At 35.6% G+C, this 21,949-nt stretch overlaps 1 protein-coding gene across 1 annotated transcript in view; it reads right to left on the bottom strand.

The window, feature by feature from the left end:
• Window positions 1–21,949, bottom strand: part of LOC149804176 (uncharacterized) — a 193,701-nt gene that overhangs the window by 46,939 nt on the left and 124,813 nt on the right. Inside the window, exons 19-23 of the mRNA XM_089954057.1 lie at window positions 15,409–15,586; window positions 14,586–14,817; window positions 11,826–11,942; window positions 10,603–10,784; window positions 1,957–2,119 (exon numbers count right to left, since the gene is read on the bottom strand). Of these exons, the coding sequence (XP_089810183.1) occupies window positions 1,957–2,119; window positions 10,603–10,784; window positions 11,826–11,942; window positions 14,586–14,817; window positions 15,409–15,586 (872 nt within the window). The remainder of the gene's footprint in view (window positions 1–1,956; window positions 2,120–10,602; window positions 10,785–11,825; window positions 11,943–14,585; window positions 14,818–15,408; window positions 15,587–21,949) is intronic.

Here is a 21,949-nt window from a genome sequence, read left to right as displayed (position 1 = left end):
CTGTCAATGTGTATATTACTTATACGTAGACTCTAATGTACAGCACTGTCAATGTACAGCACTGTCAATGTGTATATTACTCATACGTAGACTCTAATGTACAGCACTGTCAATGTGTATATTACTCATACGTAGACTCTAATGTACAGCACTGTCAATGTGTATATTACTCATACGTAGACTCTAATGTACATCACTGTCAATGTGTATATTACTTATATGTAGACTCTAATGTACATCACTGTCAATGTGTATATTACTTATATGTAGACTCTAATGTACATCACTGTCAATGTGTATATTACTTATATGTAGACTCTAATGTACATCACTGTCAATGTGTATATTACTTATATGTAGACTCTAATACTATCAATGTGCATACCGTACAGCTTGTGATTTCATAACAAGCAGATAATACTGTATAGCTGGCTATCTTGGTGGCCACCATCTAAATTTGCAGATTTAGATTTAAAAAATGTTTAAACAATTAAGTTTACTATAATTTCAACAGATGATACCAGTTCTTTTGTTGGTTTAGGAAGGGGGGGGGGAAACTAAATTTGTGCAAATATTCTTATCTGCTTATTCCTGAACATGATGTATACCAAAGGAATTAATTTTAAGGATTTGTGTATATATATATATATATATATATATATATATATATATATATATATATATATATATATATATATATATATGCCTGTTAAAATACCCAGGTATTCATTTTCAATCCGATATATTATGGGCTATTCCATTTAAACATACATGGTACCCACTGAAGGAACCTTTAAACTTTTAAAAAATATATGTCCGTGTACCCTTATTACTCCATTCATGTGAAAATGATACAAAATTCTAAACTGCAATCAAGCAATCAAGGGAGACTACTACATTATAAAAGTGTCTTCCTCGAATGTCAAGTATATTTTACTTGAACAGCCCTTACCTGATCTTGGAGAAGACCTTTTTTTTAACAGTTGTAAAAACTTCTAATTGAAAATATAAAATTGTGGGCTTCTGTTGAATTCAATATATGTAGACTGTGTTATTGAGCTGTGAAATATGAAGCTGGCAGACATAAATAGTTGCAAATATCTATATTTCACAGCACAATAAAACAATGCTTCAAGCAAAACAAAAGCCTGTAATTCTTTTATTAGTTTCATGCTATGATCTAAAACATCCTCACATGAGCACAATATATTGCTTTACGATATCACTGTGAGAAAACCAACATGTCCTATTAATGTGATCAGCCAATTAGAATTCTAAATAATATTTATGAAAGTGATAGCCTTTACAAGTTTTAAAGGTTTAATCACTAAGATGCTAAATTGTAATGAAGAATCTGATTCAAGCAAATAGATTAAATCAATATTTTTGTTTTTGATAAAACGATTTGTTTTTGTTTGTGAATTTACAAGTACATAAACAATGTTTCTCTTCCTAAAGAGATAAATTAAACAAGTATGTCATTTTAAAGGCAATATGTATAATAATACCGATGCATTTAAAAGTCAAATTTTACAAACAAATTAATGGTTTTGAGGAGGGAAGTGGTGTGGTTCTAAAACAACATAATTTGAAATCTGAAAAGCAAGTAATGCATATGTATTAATCAAGAGTCAATGAGGGAGACAGTGGTGAGGTTCTAAAAAAAACATAACTTGAATTCTGAAAAGCAAGTAATGGAAATGTGTTAATCATGAGTCAATAAGGAAGACAAAAGAGCAATACAAATTATAATTCCTGATAAGGTAAAAAAATTACAACATTACTACTTGAAATTATTTTGATGTCCCCAAACATTTAAAGAAAATTGGGTCATAAAGACCAGCATTTTGTAAGAAACCCAAACTTATAACAAATTAAGTTGGGTCCAGCAGAAAACAATAGGGAAAAAATCATTTACATTTAAGACACCTAATCAAAGATTTTTTCAGCCCTTACGGTTGGGTAAATCATTAGATGTGTAGCAGCCAAAGAACTCAAATCGAAGGCCTAGCTGGGGTTTGACTTGGAAGGCAGTGTCGTTGGTAATGTACAGCCGGATGTAGCGGGCCTCAACTGGGCTGTTCACCACTACTGTCTCATCAAGGGTTGACAAAGTGATCTGCAAAAAATCAGTGCAGCTGATTAGTCTGAGTGCTACATGGCCAACAAAACTTGTCTAAACCCATATCATCTACATGGCCAACAGGACTTGTCCAAACCCATATCATCTACATGGCCAACATTACTTGTCTAAACTCATATCATCTACATGGCCAACAGGACTTGTCTAAACCCATATCATCTATATGGCCAACAGGACTTGTCCAAACCCAGATCATCTATATGGCCAACAGGACTTGTCCTAACCCATATCATCTACATGGCCAACAGGACTTGTCCAAAACCTTATCATCTACATGGCCAACAGGACTCATCCTAACATATATCATCCACATGGCCAACAGGACTTGTCCAAACCATTATCATCTACATGGCCAACAGGACTCGTCCTAATCCATATCATCTACATAGCCAACAGAACTTGTCCTAACCCTTATCATCCAAGGAACTATGCTTAGTCATAACCATATTTATTTATCTGTATTTAAAATTCTATATATAAGGTGTCCATAGATAACTGAAACCTTATGTGTTTAAATGTATATAACCTGTGTCCACAGGTAACCATAGTCTTATTTGTTTATTTGTATATAACATGTATCCATAGGTAGCCGTAATCAGATATATTGATCTGCATATGTGTCCATAGGTAACCATACCTTTATTTATCTGTATATAACTTGTACCCAAGGTAACTGTAACCATATTTATCTGTACATAACATGTACCCATAGGCAACTGTAACCATATTTATCTGTATATAACATGTACCCATAGGCAACTGTAACCATATTTATCTGTATATAACATGTACCCATAGGCAACTGTAACCATATTTATTTATCTGTATATAACATGTACCCATAGGCAACTGTAACCATATTTATTTATCTGTATATAACATGTACCCATAGGCAACTGTAACCATATTTATTTATCAGTAAATGTGTCCAACTATAATTTTACTTGCTTACGAGTCCAACTGCAAATATGACTGACCCAGTCAAATACTAATTATTCCATTAGCACATAAATAATTTTATATGGCTATTCATATGACTTTGAACAAAATTATAACAGCTTACTAGTTAATATCTTCTAAATAACTTAGCAAATTAAGTTCCACTGTCATAAGCCAGTAAATGTATGACAACAAATAAATTTCCACTGTCATAAGCCAGTAAATGTATGACAACAAAAAAACTTCCACTGTCATAAGCCAGTAAATGTATGACAACAAATAAAATTCCACCTTTTGGGCCAGTAAATGCATAAAAATAAATAAAGTTCTATTATTATAGGGCAGTAAATGTATGACAACAATTAAAGTTCCACTATTAAAGCTGACCAGTAAATGTACAACAACAAATAAATTTCCACTGTTATAGACCAGTAAATGTATGACAAATAAAGTTCTACTATTATAGGCCAATGAATATATAACAACAATACATTTGTATATTATGGTACCCATCTAAGAATCTGTCTTAAATGTATGACAACAATACACTTGTATATTATGGTATCAGTCTGAGAATCTGCCTTAAATGTATGACAACAATACACTTGTATATTACGGTACCAGTCTGAGAATCTGCCTTAAATGTATGACAACAATACACTTGTATATTATGGTACCAGTCTGAGAATCTGTCTTAAATGTATGACAACAATGCACTTGTATATTACGGTACCAGTCTGAGAATCTGCCTGAAATGTATGACAATACATCTGTATATTAGGTTACCAGACCGAGAATCTGCCTTAATATATAACAATACATTTGTATATTTGGGTACCAGTCTGAGAATCTGTCTTAAATATATGACAGCAACACATGTGTATATTAGGGTACCAGTCTGAGAATTTGCCTTAGTATAGTTCCAGGATACCTACACACTCTGCTTTGCATTATTTGCTTCTGTTGGATTTATAGGTCCACAACATCTATATAAACATACAAATGTTTTCTTCAGCATGACAAACAGAAACACTTTTATGTCAGTAAAATAAACGCATGTGTATTGTGCTGTACTCCATCTTCTGCTTTGTAACACTGAAAACCCCCAAACCTAACATACTAAAACTACCTACTAGGCATGATATTTACCAGCCTCACATACTAAAACTACCAGGTAATACTTACATTTCTTCCCTGTACAGGTGATATAAACATTACAATGTATTAGTGTCACAAATTGCAATTAAATATAAAAATAAATGTTTATGTAATTCCATGCCATTGGAGAATGTGTTGGACAGATGGTTTTTGAAATGTGAGATGGTCAACCTATGAGTTTACTAGGATGTGACTCAATGGGGAATGACGATGTGAAAACATCGAGGATTTGATCTGCACATAATTAGTTTATTAAATATTGGAGTCTTCTTTGTAAAAAGGTAGGATAATGAATATGGTTGATTGGATGGAGTAGGGGAGAACTGGCATCATTCATGTGATCTGTATGATTTATCAAGTTGTTTCTAAATGGTGTGTTTTCAGGTCTCTGTACATAATGTAAACACAGAGGTCTGTATCATTGTGTATTGAAATGTGAATGTCTGTTTCCTGATATTAGTTTCATATTATCAGAGAAGGAGAGGATAACGTTTATTAGAGTCTTAGGAAATGTCTTGAAAGAGAGCAACCAACTATTCCTAGTAAAATATGTTTCTTTAAGAATACTTATGCAATCATAATACCTTAGGAGAACTACTACTACCAAGCAAATCCAGCCCTCCCAGATAAAACCTTTTAGCTAAAGAGAGCTAAAAGTTGTCTGTCAACCTATGTGGTGATCTAACAGAGTGATCCCCATTAACGTGGGTCAGTGGTTCTTCCCGGTGTTTTCCCGGGTTCTTCCTCCACCATTTATACTAGCCGCTATGCATAGCCTATCATGTGCTGAAAAATGGCGTTAAACCCCACAACAACAACAACAACAAGATCCTCATTAAGGTATAAGACTTGACAGCAAAGTGCAAGAACCCTTCATTTACCAGTGGAGTTGAAGGCAAGCTAACTGCAGGGAGGCCAGAAAGGTGTATGTGCATTATCATTGGGTAAGTATTCTTGAACATATTTTGCTTGGAAACATTGGTTCTTCTTTACATACGTTACCCAATCATAATACCTTTGGAGAGTAGGTAAGAGATGGAGGGAGGTACATCTCCTTACCCCATAGATACCATCTCCGATTCCCTAAGGTATATGAGACAGCTTCCAGGTAACTTGACTGGCAGATCCCCCTCCCAATCCAGCGAAAGCTGTGTTTTAAGAAGCTATCGATCTATCTGGAAGGGGGGACCTGTTGAGCTGTGGATATGGGTCCTACCAGATGAAATTAGGCTTTCTGGGATGATGGATCTTGGAGATAAAAGCAAGAGAATGTGGATTCCAATCTCCGTCCCACAGCCTGAATGTCAGTTAGCGAACAGTTCTGGTCTAATGCTAGGGGGGTGGCAAATGCTCTAACTTCATGAGCTAAAATGCATAATAAGTTTATTTGAGCTGGGATTATTTTCCTTTATGATGAGAAAATAACCCACTTAATCCAGGACAAGATAGTCTGAGTTGATATATCCTCCCATCCTGTCTTGAGAGGTATGACCTCCCTCAACACAAAGGCACTGTTCTATTTAAGCACCACTTCAAAGCCCAAACTGGGTCTTGTAGGTGGCCTTCAGCTAATATGTCCTGAAAAGACAGAGGTTTCATGACAAAAGTCTAGTTACCTATGGAAGGAAGGTGGTTCTTGGCGATGAAAAAGGATGTCATTATAAGTAAGACTGACCTGTCCTGTCAGAACTGCCATGTAATTCGGGTCTGCTGACAGGGTACATATTTCGCTAATTCTGCCTGCATTCACTAATGCCATGAGGAAGCAGGTCTTGAAGGAAAGGTGCATGAGAGATGCCCTTGAAATTATTTCAAAAGGTTCAGCCAGGTTAATACCCAAGATAGGTTCCACTTCGGCATAGGGTAGTTGTTTTCAGACATGAATACTTTAAGTTGGTGAGTAGGTTGATAAGTCCTTGTTTTGTCTGATATCCTCTCTTCATTGATGATGAAAGGTGTCAGCAATCATCCCCAGTTCTTGGAAGAGTCAGAGGAAGTTAGCTATTTGCAGTATAGATGCCTAGAGAGGTATGATGTGTTCATTTGTGTATCACTGGGTGAAAATGAACTATATGCCTTCATATGCTTTTGAGTGGAGGGCTTTCTTGCTAGAGTGATGGAGTGGAGGGCTTACTTGCTAGAGTGACTGAGATGGCTTTCTTGCTAGAGTGATTGAGTGGAGGGCTTTCTTGCTAAAGTGATTGAGTGGAGGGCTTACTTGCTGAGTGATTGAGTGGAGGGCTATCTTGCTCGAGTGATTGAGTGGAGGGCTTTCTTTGCTAGAGGGATTGAGTGGAGGGCTTACTTGCTAAAGTGACTGAATGGAGGGCTTTCTTGCTAGAATGATTGAGTGGAGGGCTTACTTGCTAGAGAGACTGAGTGGAGGGCTTTTTGCTGGAGTGATTGAGTGGAGGGCTTTCTTGCTAAAGTGATTGAATGGAGGGCTTTCTTGCTAAAGTGACTGAATGGAGGGCTTTCTTGCTAGAGTGATTGAGTGGAGGGCTTACTTGCTAGAGTGATTGAGTGGAGGGCTTTCTTGCTGGAATGATTTAGTGGAGGGCTTTCTTGCTAAAGTGATTGAATAGAGGGCTTTCTTGCTAGAGTTATTTAGTGGATGGCTTACTTGCTAGAATGATTCTCTTCATGGCTGGTTGTGAGAAACATTTATTTCTGAGGGACTGTTCAATGTGATTCAGACATGCACATTCCTTAGCTCTTAGTAGGAATGAAACAGCTGTTGTCATGGTTGTCTGAGTAGATGAGGGAAAATCTGAATTCTCAGAGGAGTTCTCATTGTGAGACTGATGAGGTCACTGATCCATGACTTCTTCCATCTGAGTGGTGCAATGAGGATAGGGCAACACTCTGATTCTCTTGCTTTCTGTATCAATTTCAGAATCAGGGGGTAGGCATATGCATCCAGGCCATTTCCAATCTATCGACTGCCCAGGTTTGGAATCCAGGACTGGAGATGTGAGGGTTGGGAATTTGGGAATCCATGTTTTTGCAAACAGGTCCACCAAAGGTTGGTCCCATCTAACACATACAATAAAACCTGTTATGAGAGACCGCCCCTTTGGCCAAAAAAAATGGTCTCTCAGGACAGGTCTCTCATAGCAGGTTTGTACAAAAAGACCAGTTTCCAAGGTCCAGTTTTAGAATAATTAAAAGAAAAATAACCACAATCACTGTACATATATTCTATTCTTTATTAAATAGTTCTTGCAAAAATATTGTATGCATTCATCTAAAACAAAATTATATAGCAATAAAGATATACTTCTATCATTAAACATGAAATCACATTTACATTTGAAGATACATATATTAGCATATGAAATCGTTTCTGATTTACTCCTTTTCCTTTATAACCTAAATTTGTTTTACCGATGTTTAAACTGCTTTTTTGAGAGTGGACTGCTCTATTTCACTTTTTTTAGTTACAATAATTATTTTCCCCTGTTATGTATATTTGATTTAATTTATATTTGATTTAATTTAATTGTCTGTTTGTTAGTTTTAAATTTTTTTAAAATTCCATTACATGCTATTGTAATGTAACTTTATTTACTGGAATAGAGTTCAATTCTGACTGTTTTTTAAAATTTTCAAAGTAAACAACTAATAACAGAAACTTTGTATCTAATGTTGACCTAGTTCCTGACCTTGATTCAGAACCAGTGATGGTTTCTAGTAAACAACTTTTTAAAAAGATTCTTTCTCAGAGTAAGAATTATAGAGTGGATTCAAGGCCATATCTGGCCTACATGTCAAATAACATGTATCAATTAGGTTTTCCAGAGGATTGACCCATATCTGGGCATCTGTTCTGCATTGTAGCTAGATTTATTATTGATGTTTCGAGAAAGTATTGTCATTCTTGCCATAACACTTGAGAAGTCAAAGTGTATTATGTTGTGACCAGTTTTGGGGCTAATTATTTTATTTTTCTTCTAATTATTTGGATTCCATGAATTATTTTGGAAGGCTTATGCTGTTCATATCATTATATATGTTTTTTATCTTACTGGTGATGTCTAATGTTGTAAAGCACTTAGAGCTTCTAAAGATTAGGCGCTATACACAAAGTCCTCATTATTATTATTATTATTCTGAATATATGTGTAAATGAATTGAATTCCTTTATTGTGCCAGCTTTAATTTTCCTCAGAAATCATTTTGCAAAACCCCTTTCCTGAAGTGATCTAAACAGTGTATTTGTCGCTCTTTGAAAATCTTCCTCTCTCATACAAAGTCTAAGAAACCTAATAATTTGGGATTTCAGAATTCCCCTGAAAGTGTGTTTTCGATGGAAGGAAGATTCATGTAATAGTTGGTGCATGTTCATGGGTTTAAAAAAGACTTTAGTGTCTAAAATCCCCATCTTCCTGAAATTGGCTTCTTTAAAAACAGTATTATCCAGAAAATCAATGGAATTTTCATTTAAAGTTGCCTTTAAGTTAATCGAGTGATGGAACTTATTCAAAATCTAGAAAAGTCTATCAAACTCGTCCCTTGAAAAAGTCTAAATAAGAAAATGTCATCTAGGAATCTAAAATAGACCAAAAGGAGAAACTGACATTTCCTAAAAACTTTTTTTCCCCAGTTCACCATAAAGATGTTAGTGTAGCTCGGGGCCATATTTTTGCCCATAGCTGTCCCTGAAATTTGGAGTGGGACAAGATGAGCTACGTTCCACCTGTTGGAAGCTATACAAATGAAAGTCCAACACTGAAGCCATAGCAACAATATTGTGCACAAACTGCAGATGGTTATCAAAGGCCATCCAGTCCATACATATGGAGTGTGGCTTTGTCATCCCCAAAGCAGCAATATCACTGTCAACTGCTGGACAAAACTCCAGGAGTCAAAGGTGGAAAATATCCTCAATGGAGGCTTGGAAGGCTTAATCTGATCAAAATCAGCTTGCTTGCATGAGGTGAGTCTAAGGTACCCTGTAATGCTTAAAACTTAGCTGGCAAAGGGTGACAGGCTCTGTCACTCACTAAACTCATAGAACATCCTGAATTAGAAACCATGCCTTCAAGACAGTTGCTCAGTATAGTCTTTTCACATGGAAGTGTAGAGAAATTGCAAAGCATCAGTAGAGGCATGAGTAACTATTTGTGGCATAAAGCCAAACGAATGTCTCGAGGTGATATGATTATTAGACTGGTCCCTGCACATGTCTGCAAAAGTCAGGTTTGACATACTGGGAGCTGGGTTGTTAGTGATAGAGCCTGTAATACTGATGTTTTGGCCTTTCATGAACCCTAGTATATGGCCTAGGCCGGTTGTAAGAGAAACAGGCCATCCGTGTGAGGACAATATCATTAGGATCATGTTTGGGACAGGTCATGGGATGTTTATCCTTTAACCTGTCCATAAGCCTGCGGAGTGAGGGGGAACATGGCTGTTTGTTAGCTCTGTCCTGTGCTGTTTGCAACAGGAATCAAGTTGAACCCTGAGGAGGCAAAGTAGAGGAAGCTGTGGTGACTTGGGTGCCAGAGCTGTTTCAGAGCATGTCAATGTCTGGTGCTTCATGGCTTAAGGGTAAGTTGATTTATCTCCCTTGTCCACCAGAAATTCTCTCACTGAGGAAAGGTCAGCATGCAGACTGGTGGCGTCTTTGTCCCGAGCTATGTGCTTTTGCACTTTGCCCATAGTTCTAGTCTGTAAGACAAATAGAGCAAAATGTACAAAACTGTAGCTCCACACATATCTTTTATAATGCAATGTCTGTGCAGAGCTAAATCTTAAAAAGTTGACTCAGAAATTGATAAAAGACAGACAAATAAAGAAATGAAGCATGCAGGTAAAATATAATAACAATACTACCTGTAAGGAGGATAAGTATTAACCTGTGGGCCTACATATGTGTCTGAATACAATGTGGGCACAGCTATATCAAATGATGGTTACATGGAAAAATGTGATAGCAGACAATTGCAATACTACCTGCAGGGAAGTTCCAGGATGGCCTATACAGGTAGAATCATTGAAGCATGGTGTTCCAAGGCGAAGGATACTGTGATCAAGGAAACTGATTTGACATTTAGCTAAAAATAGTATCTGGGACAGCTGAATTTGCAAGGTAGTAGTATTAACATATTTAAAGAAGAAATACAGGAGTTGTATCTGAGACTGGAGGTGGATTTGAAAGTCTGAGATAACTACATACCATTTCTCCAGCTGTCCATCCCTTTCCATCATTGCTGAATGCAGTGGTCAGCTCTGAAGGTGGATTTGAAAGTCTGAGATAAATACGTACCATTTCTCCAGCTGCCCATCCCTTTCCTATATTGCTGGATACAGTGGTTAGCTTTAAAGGTGGATTCAAAAAGTCTGAGATAAATACATACCATTTCTCCAGCTGTCCATCCCTCTCCATCATTGCTGAATGCAGTGGTCAGCTTTGAAGCCCTGTGTGGTTTTGCTAAGTTGTGCTGAACTTGAATCTGGGTGACTTTTGTTAATTTGCCAAAGTGGACTTGGAAGTAACGCAAACTGGCAAATGATTTTGATCGAATCTGTGGTATCCAAACTGAAATGGCAAAGGTCATACTCTGTTTATCAACTGTCTGATGATATAATTTTCATGACAGTGGTCAATATCTGATACAGGGTCATTATAATTTTTAGTTACACAACCAAGATCTTCATGTCATACACAAGTGTAACTATGTCTGACCTGCTTGGCCAGAGCTTTATTTTTTTATAATTGTTATTATCTCCCTTATGTTATTATCTCCCTTCCTTTTCACTAGTTTGGAATGAAATGAATTTACTTAAGTCTAGCTTTCCTTTCCTTTTAGTATTAATGTGAAAGAACAATAAACATTTACTGCTCTTGTTGGGGATGATATGACGATAGGTTCACCCAATTTTTTTATTGTACTGAATTAAACAAGACAGGGAAACATGATCATGTAATGAGATAAAATCATAAATGGGCAATATTATATATTGTTTCCTGATACATGACATTCTTTGCACCAATCACTGACACTGTTACTTTGCACCAATCATTTACACTGTTACTTTTATGAGGTATAATAAAAGCTTGTGTACCTTGTCTTATTAAAACTTGTCATTAACGAACAGCAAATGCATAAAATGCAAAAGAGCACAATGAATTTATAATAAATTAAATTAAGACTGCAATAATTAAAACTGCAATAAGTGTAAAAATACAGTTGTAGATTATTTGTCAGCGAATTTCATTTCCTAATTTATGTCATTAAAGAACAACCACCATTCATCTATGTAATGGTAGAAAATGCCAATGGAATTTCATGTGTCTAAGTAAAGTTGTTTCACATGTTGTTTTTTTTACAAATCAACCTGATAATCTTTACTGAAATAAAAAGGTCAAAAAGAAAAAATATTCCAAAAAATAATTCAACAAATCTATTTGAATGAAGTGAAATTTTAATCAATTAACCGGCATTTACAATGAAACATAGCTACCAAATTTTAGTTGTCTACAAGTAGTTTATACATAATCGTTGTTAATATGCTTCATATTACTAATAAAAATTCATTGTCTAGAGGAGTAGTCTCCCCTGAAATCATTGTAACTTACACCCAGGTCCATTGACTCTACCATAGGCTGGTGGTCCTGTGGGATCATTTTCAAATGAAGATGAAATCTGGCAATCCAAAATCAATCCAGACTGCATACCCAGATTGTCAGAGCAACCTGTGGATACAAAAGAATGGCTGAATTCACTGTCCTTTGAAATGAGCATTACATGCAAACAATGCATACAAATGACAAAAAGGGGCATAATCTTTAAATACACAGAGTTTATCAAAAAATATCAGCTTCAGAAAAGATGAAAAGGCAGTAATTGCCAAAATTATTTATGACAGCTTTTAAATTCATCAATAATGTCAACATTACAAATCCTGGAAGCAATGGCAGCATGTTAAAGCAAAATATGTCTAGAGAAAACAGATGCCCCAACCATAAGGGTAAAATGTGTCAGCGTGATTAGGATTTTTAATGTAGGTTTAACAATATTAGTCATATCACTATGATTTAGGCAGTTTATAGTGATGTCTAGTACTGGGCATCATGCCACAGACATATAGCATCATGTCCCACCCAGTCACATTATCCAGAACCAGGCCAACATGTCCTAACACTAACCTCTTACTGCTAAGTGCCAATTTCTATAAGTCTTTGGTATGACTCAGCCAGGGTTCAAGCCCGTGACCTCTTGCATCTGAGGCACATGCTCTAACCACCTAGGCCACTGGAGTGGTCGAAGGGCAAAATAAAGCAAGGATGGATCAAGAATTCGTTCACATACATGTAAGGCTCAATACTACCAATGGATGGACTTGCAGATAAATGGACATACATGTAAGGCTCAATACTACCAATGGATGGACTTGCAGATAAATGGACATACATGAAAGGCTCAATACAACAAATGGATGGACTTGCATGTATGGCTCAGTACAACCAATGGATGGACTTGCAGATAAATGGACATACATGTAAGGCTCAATACAACCAATGGATGGACTTGCAGATAAACGGACATACATGTAAGGTTCAATACAACCAATGGATTTACTTGCGTGTGTATGTGTGTGATATGGATTTTTAACGTAGCTTTAACAATTGTTCAGTCATATCGCTACTATGTCTGCAGTGTGACAGTTTATAGTGATGCCTAGAACTGGAGCATCATGCTGCAGACATGTAGCATGATGTCCCACCCAGTCACATTATCCTGACACCAGGCCGACCAGTCATCCTAACACTAACCTCTTATTGCTGAGCACCAAGTGAGGCAGCTGTTAGTACCATTTTTGTAAGTCTTTGGTATGACTCGGCCGGGATCGAACCCACGACCTCCCGCACCCGAGGCAGATGCTCTAACCACTAGGCCACTGGAGCGGTGGATTTACTTGCAGATAAACAAACATACATGTAAGGCTCAATACTACCAATGGATGGACTTGCAGACAAATGGACATACATGTAAGGCTCAATACAACCAATGGATGGACTTGCAGATACATGATCATAAAATGTAAGGCATATGTCCTCTCCATAGTTTATGGCAGTTCACGAAAAGGTCAAGGTCAAATAACTGAAAAAAGTTTGAACTTAAAAATGTTAGTTTTTATATGACGATTTTCAAGTAAACTTCTTTTTATTTTCTCAGCAATTTTTTTTTTTTTAATATTTTTGTAAAACAAAAAGACATCTAACCAGGGTTAACCCTAACCCTAACCCAAACAAAAAGACCATTAATCATTAAAAAGACCATTGATCATTAAAAAGACCATTAATCATTAAAAAGGCCATTGATCATTAAAAAGACCATTGATCATTAAAAAGACCATTGATCATTAAAAAGGCCATTGATCATAGCCATTGATCATTAAAAAGACCATTGATCATTAAAAAGACCATTGATCAATAAAAAGACCATTGATCATTAAAAAGACCATTGATCATTAAAAAGGCCATTGATCATTAAAAAGACCATTGATCATTAGAAAGGCCATTGATCATTAAAAAGGCCATTGATCATTAAAAAGACCATTAATCATTAAAAAGATTACTAATCATTAAAAAGACCATTGATCATTAAAAAGGCCATTGATCATTAAAAAGACCATTGATCATTAAAAAGGCCATTGATCATTAAAAAGACCATTGATCATTAAAAAGACCATTAATCATTAAAAAGGCCAATGATCATTAAAAAGGCCATTAATCAGAAAAAAGGATACAGATGGACAGGACCAAATGAAAGTTACTCAAACTTTACAACTGGATGGTTACAAGTGATCTACATTTTTTCTTCTTTCAATTATGCAAGATCCAAAGATCCACTAAGTAAATTTATGAATTTAAAGCTTTTCCTATCATTAAATGTTAGCCAAAAAAAACCAATTTGGTGTTCATGCTGTATGGCAGATAAATTTGGTGCTCATGCTGTATGGCAGATAAATTTGGTGTTCATGCCGTATGGCAGATAAATTTGATGTTAATGCCGTATGGCAGATAAATTTGGTGCTCGTGCTGTCAGATAAATTTGGTGTTCATGCTGTATGACATATAAATTTGGTGTTCATGCTGTCAGATAAATTTGGTGTTCATGCTGTATGGCAGAAAAATTTGGTGTTCATGATGTCAGATACATTTGGTGTTCATGCTGTATGGCAGATAAATTTGGTGTTCATGCTGTATGGCAGATAAATTTGATAAGGAGCATTTCAATCAGAAATTTTATATTCAAACTGGAAGATATACACACATAAACAGTTAGACCGAATGGGACAGACACATAGACAAAACACTACTACAGAAGCTCACCCAGTCCTGCTCCCAAACTGACAGAAGCTGTAATGTTCTGTGGCATGGAGGTCCAGTACGGGTACCAAGACTGACCAGACAGCGTTGTTCCAAGTCGTACAATAAAATCTGTCCCAATCTGGGACACCAGAATTGTGTTAGATTCTGAAATTTCAGATGGCAGGGCTGAAGATGTGTTTGTCATCAGCGCCAGAACAAATGATGCTACATCAGCAAACAGGAACTCTCCGAACTGAAAATAAAAAGCACCATGACAGTCTCTGGGCAAAACTTCAACCAGTTACAGGCCACAGAAGTCTGTATTATGTATACAAATGAATGTTTTTAATGCATTATGACTGAAGGCAGTTCCCTTCCTAAAGATTACAATAAATTTAATATAGATGGTGCGGAATACAAGTTTTCAAGCTTAAAATGAATTGATCTAAATATTCTTAAGAAAAATAGTGATGGAAGCAAATCATAAATATCTGCCCTTTTTGACTACTAACCCTAACCCCATTTGTCAAACCAATAACTGTAGGATCACAACTATTTTTTATCATCAAATTATCTTTGTGAAACATCATGCTAAATATCACCATCTACCCTAGAATGGAATAAATGGAATTCTGGTTACAATTCTCTGAGCAACTTTTTCATGTGCCCTTAGTGTTTGAACAGGATACAAGAAGAATGGATAGGTGAAGAGATCCACTAACAGCTGAACACAAATCATATCTATATTGTGGATAAAATGACCTGTCACCTTAAATCTGTTCATGCAAGTGCAATATATACAATTTGCTAGGTTATGAATACTGGCGTTTACTTGTAACTTTACCTGAACTTCCACCATCCCTGGGTTGGATGTGTCAAACACAGAGGTTGTCATGTTGTTACCTATCACGGATCCTGGGGGTATTAAGTATGGTGGCAAATAGAAGAAAGCACTGGTATTTCTTCCCTCAGCCGATGAGACATTTGTGTGTTTCATTAGGCATTCTAGGTACACCATGTTGCTACAGATAAACAAACAAGTCACTCAGTGAATAAAAATTATGAAATGAAAAAACTTCCCTGGGAAGTATCAAAAACTGACTTGATGAATAACTATTTTCTAGGTATGAATGTGTTTAGCTCGACACGTACCAATATGAATAAAACTCTTCATTACATACTTCTTAATGTGATATTAAAATATATCCATAGGAGAAAATGCTAATGCCACAGTTAGAATATGACTTCTATTGCCACAGCGGTGATATCACTTTTGGACATACTTCCTCTTTCTATTTAGGAATATATCTGTCTTTATGGATGTTATTCAAACCTTTGTTTAAATATCTGGTCCTATTTAATTTGTTTTCTATTCTTCTCCTTCTCTCTCTCCATCCCATCCTTTCTCTCTCCAATCCAGATGAACAAATCAAGACTGCAGACCATAGAGCAAACATTTATGTAATCAATCAGAAGACACTGCCTAAAAACAAACAAATCCCAAACATTTATGTAATCAATCAGAAGGCATTGCCAACAAATCGCAAACATTTATGTAATCAATCAGTAGGCATTGCCAACAAATCCCAAACATTTATGTAATCAGTCAGAAGGCACTGCCAACAAATCCCAAACATTTATGTAATCAATCAGAAGGCATTGCCAACAAATCCCAAACATTTATGTAATCAATCAGAAGGCATTGCCAACAAATCCCAAACATTTATGTAATCAGTCAGAAGGCACTGCCAACAAATCCCAAACATTTATGTAATCAATCAGAAGGCATTGCCAACAAATCCCAAACATTTATGTAATCAATCAGAAGGCATTGCCAACAAATCCCAAACATTTATGTAATCAATCAGTAGGCACTGCTTACAAATCCCAAATATTTATGTAATCAATCAGAAGGCACTGCCTAAAAAAAAAAAATCCCAAACATTTATGTAATCAATCAGAAGGTATTGCCAACAAATCCCAAACATTTATGTAATCAATCAGAAGGCACTGCCAACAAATCCCAAACATTTATGTAATCAATCAGAAGGCATTGCCAACAAATCCCAAACATTTATGTAATCAATCAGAAGGCACTACCAACAAATCCCAAACATTTATGTAATCAATCAGAAGGCACTGCCTACAAATCCCAAATATTTATGTAATCAATCAGAAGGCACTGCCTAAAAAAAATAAATCCCAAACATTTATGTAATCAATCAGAATGCATTGCCAACAAATCCCAAACATTTATGCAATCAATCAGAAGGCATTGCCAACAAATCACAAATATTTATGTAATCAATCAGAAGGCACTGCCTAAAAACAAACAAATCCCAAACATTTATGTAATCAGTCAGAAGGCACTGCCTAAAAACAAACAAATCCCAAACATTTATGTAATCAATCAGAAGGTACCACCTAAAAACAAACAAATCCCAAACATTTATGTAATCAATCAGAAGGCATCGCCTAAAAATAAACAAATCCCAAACATTTATGTAATCAGTCAGAAGGCACCACCTAAAAACAAACAAATCCCAAACATTTATGTAATCAGTCAGAAGGCACTGCCTAAAAACAAACAAATCCCAAACATTTATGTAATCAATCAGAAGGTACCACCTAAAAACAAACAAATCCCAAACATTTATGTAATCAGTCAGAAGGCACTGCCTAAAAACAAACAAATCCCAAACATTTATGTAATCAATCAGAAGGTACCACCTAAAAACAAACAAATCCCAAACATTTATGTAATCAATCAGAAGGCATTGCCAACAAATCCCAAACATTTATGTAATCAATCAGAAGGTACCACCTAAAAACAAACAAATCCCAAACATTTATGTAATCAGTCAGAAGGCACTGCCTAAAAATAAACAAATCCCAAACATTTATGTAATCAATCAGAAGGCATTGCCAACAAATCCCAAACATTTATGTAATCTGTCAGAAGGCATTGCCTAAAAACAAACAAATCCCAAACATTTATGTAATCAATCAGAAGGCACTGCCTACAAATCCCAAACATTTATGTAATCAAACAGAAGGCACTGCCAACAAATCCCAAACATTTATGTAATCAATCAGAAGGCACTGCCTACAAATTCCAAATATTTATGTAATCAATCAGAAGGCACTGCCTAAAAAAAACAAATCCCAAACATTTATGTAATCAATCAGAAGGCATTGCCAACAAATCCCAAACATTTATGTAATCAATCAGAAGGCACTGCCAACAAATCCCAAACATTTATGTAATCAATCAGAAGGCACTGCCTAAAAAAAAACAAATCCCAAACATTTATGTAATCAGTCAGAAGGCACTGCCTAAAAACAAACAAATCCCAAACATTTATGTAATCAATCAGAAGGCACTGCCAACAAATCCCAAACATTTATGTAATCAATCAGAAGGCACTGCCAACAAATCCCAAACATTTATGTAATTAGTCAGAAGGCACTGCCTAAAAAAAACAAATCCCAAACATTTATGTAATCAATCAGAAGGCACTGCCTACAAATCCCAAACATTTATGTAATCAATCAGAAGGCACTGCCTAAAAAAAACAAATCCCAAACATTTATGTAATCAATCAGAAGGCACTGCCGACAAATCCCAAACATTTATGTAATCAATCAGAAGGCACTGCCAACAAATCCCAAACATTTATGTAATCAATCAGAAGGCACTGCCTAAAAAAAACAAATCCAAAACATTTATGTAATCAATCAGAAGGCACTGCCAACAAATCCCAAACATTTATGTAATCAATCAGAAGGCACTGCCAACAAATCCCAAACATTTATGTAATCAATCAGAAGGCACTGCCAACAAATCCCAAACATTTATGTAATCAATCAGAAGGCACTGCCAACAAATCCCAAACATTTATGTAATCAATCAGAAGGCACTGCCTAAAAAAAACAAATCCCAAACATTTATGTAATCAGTCAGAAGGCACTGCCTAAAAACAAACAAATCCCAAACATTTATGTAATCAGTCAGAAGGCACTGCCTAAAAAAAAACAAATCCCAAACATTTATGTAATCAATCAGAAGGCACTGCCTACAAATCCCAAACATTTATGTAATCAATCAGAAGGCACTGCCGACAAATCCCAAACATTTATATAATCAATCAGAAGGCACTGCCAACAAATCCCAAACATTTATGTAATCAATCAGAAGGCACTGCCAACAAATCCCAAACATTTATGTAATCAATCAGAAGGCACTGCCTAAAAAAAACAAATCCCAAACATTTATGCAATCAGTCAGAAGGCACTGCCTAAAAACAAACCAATCCCAAACATTTATGTAATCAGTCAGAAGGCACTGCCTAAAAACATACAAATCCCAAACATTTATGTAATCAATCAGAAGGTACCACCTAAAACAAACAAATCCCAAACATTTATGTAATCAGTCAGAAGGCACTGCCTAAAAATAAACAAATCCCAAACATTTATGTAATCAATCAGAAGGCATTGCCAACAAATCCCAAACATTTATGTAATCAGTCAGAAGGCACTGCCTAAAAACAAACAAATCCCAAACATTTATGTAATCAATCAGAAGGCACCACCTAAAAACAAACAAATCCCAAACATTTATGTAATCAATCAGAAGGTACCACCTAAAAACAAACAAATCCCAAACATTTATGTTATCAATCGCACTGCCAACAAATCCCAAATATTTATGTAATCAATCAGAAGGCACTGCCTAAAAAAAACAAATCCCAAACATTTATGTAATCAATCAGAAGCTACCACCTAAAAACAAACAAATCCGAAACATTTATGTTATCAATCGCACTGCCAACAAATCCCAAATATTTATGTAATCAATCAGAAGGCACTGCCTAAAAAAAACAAATCCCAAACATTTATGTAATCAGTCAGAAGGTACTACCTAAAAACAAACAAATCCCAAACATTTATGTAATCAGTCAGAAGGCACTGCCTAAAAACAAACAAATCCCAAACATTTATGTAATCAATCAGAAGGTACCACCTAAAACAAACAAATCCCAAACATTTATGTAATCAGTCAGAAGGCACTGCCTAAAAATAAACAAATCCCAAACATTTATGTAATCAATCAGAAGGCATTGCCAACAAATCCCAAACATTTATGTAATCTGTCAGAAGGCATTGCCTAAAAACAAACAAATCCCAAACATTTATGTCATCAGTCAGAAGGCACCACCTAAAAACAAACAAATCCCAAACATTTATGTAATCAATCAGAAGGTACCACCTAAAAACAAACAAATCCCAAACATTTATGTAATCAGTCAAAAGGCACTGCCTAAAAATAAACAAATCCCAAACATTTATGTAATCAATCAGAAGGCATTGCCAACAAATCCCAAACATTTATGTAATCTGTCAGAAGGCATTGCCTAAAAACAAACAAATCCCAAACATTTATGTACTCAATCAGAAGGCACTGCCAACAAATCCCAAACATTTATGTAATCAATCAGAAGGCACTGCCAACAAATCCCAAACATTTATGTAATCAATCAGAAGGTACCACCTAAAAACAAACAAATCCCAAACATTTATGTAATCAGTCAGAAGGCACTGCCTAAAAATAAACAAATCCCAAACATTTATGTAATCAATCAGAAGGCATTGCCAACAAATCCCAAACATTTATGTAATCTGTCAGAAGGCACTGCCTAAAAACAAACAAATCCCAAACATTTATGTAATCAATCAGAAGGCACTGCCTAAAAAAAACAAATCCCAAACATTTATGTAATCAGTCAGAAGGTACTACCTAAAAACAAACAAATCCCAAACATTTATGTAATCAGTCAGAAGGCACTGCCTAAAAACAAACAAATCCCAAACATTTATGTAATCAATCAGAAGGCACTGCCAACAAATCCCAAACATTTATGTAATCAATCAGAAGGCACTGCCAACAAATCCCAAACATTTATGTAATCAATCAGAAGGCACTGCCTAAAAAAAACAAATCCCAAACATTTATGTAATCAGTCAGAAGGCACTGCCTAAAAACAAACAAATCCCAAACATTTATGTAATCAGTCAGAAGGCACTGCCTAAAAAAAAACAAATCCCAAACATTTATGTAATCAATCAGAAGGCACTGCCTACAAATCCCAAACATTTATGTAATCAATCAGAAGGCACTGCCGACAAATCCCAAACATTTATATAATCAATCAGAAGGCACTGCCAACAAATCCCAAACATTTATGTAATCAATCAGAAGGCACTGCCAACAAATCCCAAACATTTATGTAATCAATCAGAAGGCACTGCCTAAAAAAAACAAATCCCAAACATTTATGCAATCAGTCAGAAGGCACTGCCTAAAAACAAACCAATCCCAAACATTTATGTAATCAGTCAGAAGGCACTGCCTAAAAACAAACAAATCCCAAACATTTATGTAATCAATCAGAAGGTACCACCTAAAACAAACAAATCCCAAACATTTATGTAATCAGTCAGAAGGCACTGCCTAAAAATAAACAAATCCCAAACATTTATGTAATCAATCAGAAGGCATTGCCAACAAATCCCAAACATTTATGTAATCAGTCAGAAGGCACTGCCTAAAAACAAACAAATCCCAAACATTTATGTAATCAATCAGAAGGCACCACCTAAAAACAAACAAATCCCAAACATTTATGTAATCAATCAGAAGGTACCACCTAAAAACAAACAAATCCGAAACATTTATGTTATCAATCGCACTGCCAACAAATCCCAAATATTTATGTAATCAATCAGAAGGCACTGCCTAAAAAAAACAAATCCCAAACATTTATGTAATCAATCAGAAGGTACCACCTAAAAACAAACAAATCCGAAACATTTATGTTATCAATCGCACTGCCAACAAATCCCAAATATTTATGTAATCAATCAGAAGGCACTGCCTAAAAAAAACAAATCCCAAACATTTATGTAAACAGTCAGAAGGTACTACCTAAAAACAAACAAATCCCAAACATTTATGTAATCAGTCAGAAGGCACTGCCTAAAAACAAACAAATCCCAAACATTTATGTAATCAATCAGAAGGTACCACCTAAAACAAACAAATCCCAAACATTTATGTAATCAGTCAGAAGGCACTGCCTAAAAATAAACAAATCCCAAACATTTATGTAATCAATCAGAAGGCATTGCCAACAAATCCCAAACATTTATGTAATCTGTCAGAAGGCATTGCCTAAAAACAAACAAATCCCAAACATTTATGTCATCAGTCAGAAGGCACCACCTAAAAACAAACAAATCCCAAACATTTATGTAATCAATCAGAAGGTACCACCTAAAAACAAACAAATCCCAAACATTTATGTAATCAGTCAAAAGGCATT

Source organism: Sinohyriopsis cumingii, chromosome 3 (genome assembly GCF_028554795.1).
Source record: "Sinohyriopsis cumingii isolate HCF-2022 chromosome 3, ASM2855479v2, whole genome shotgun sequence".
NCBI lineage: Eukaryota > Metazoa > Mollusca > Bivalvia > Unionida > Unionidae > Sinohyriopsis > Sinohyriopsis cumingii.
Note: the sequence above shows the minus strand (reverse complement) of the source record. Positions and strands in the feature narration are given on the sequence as shown.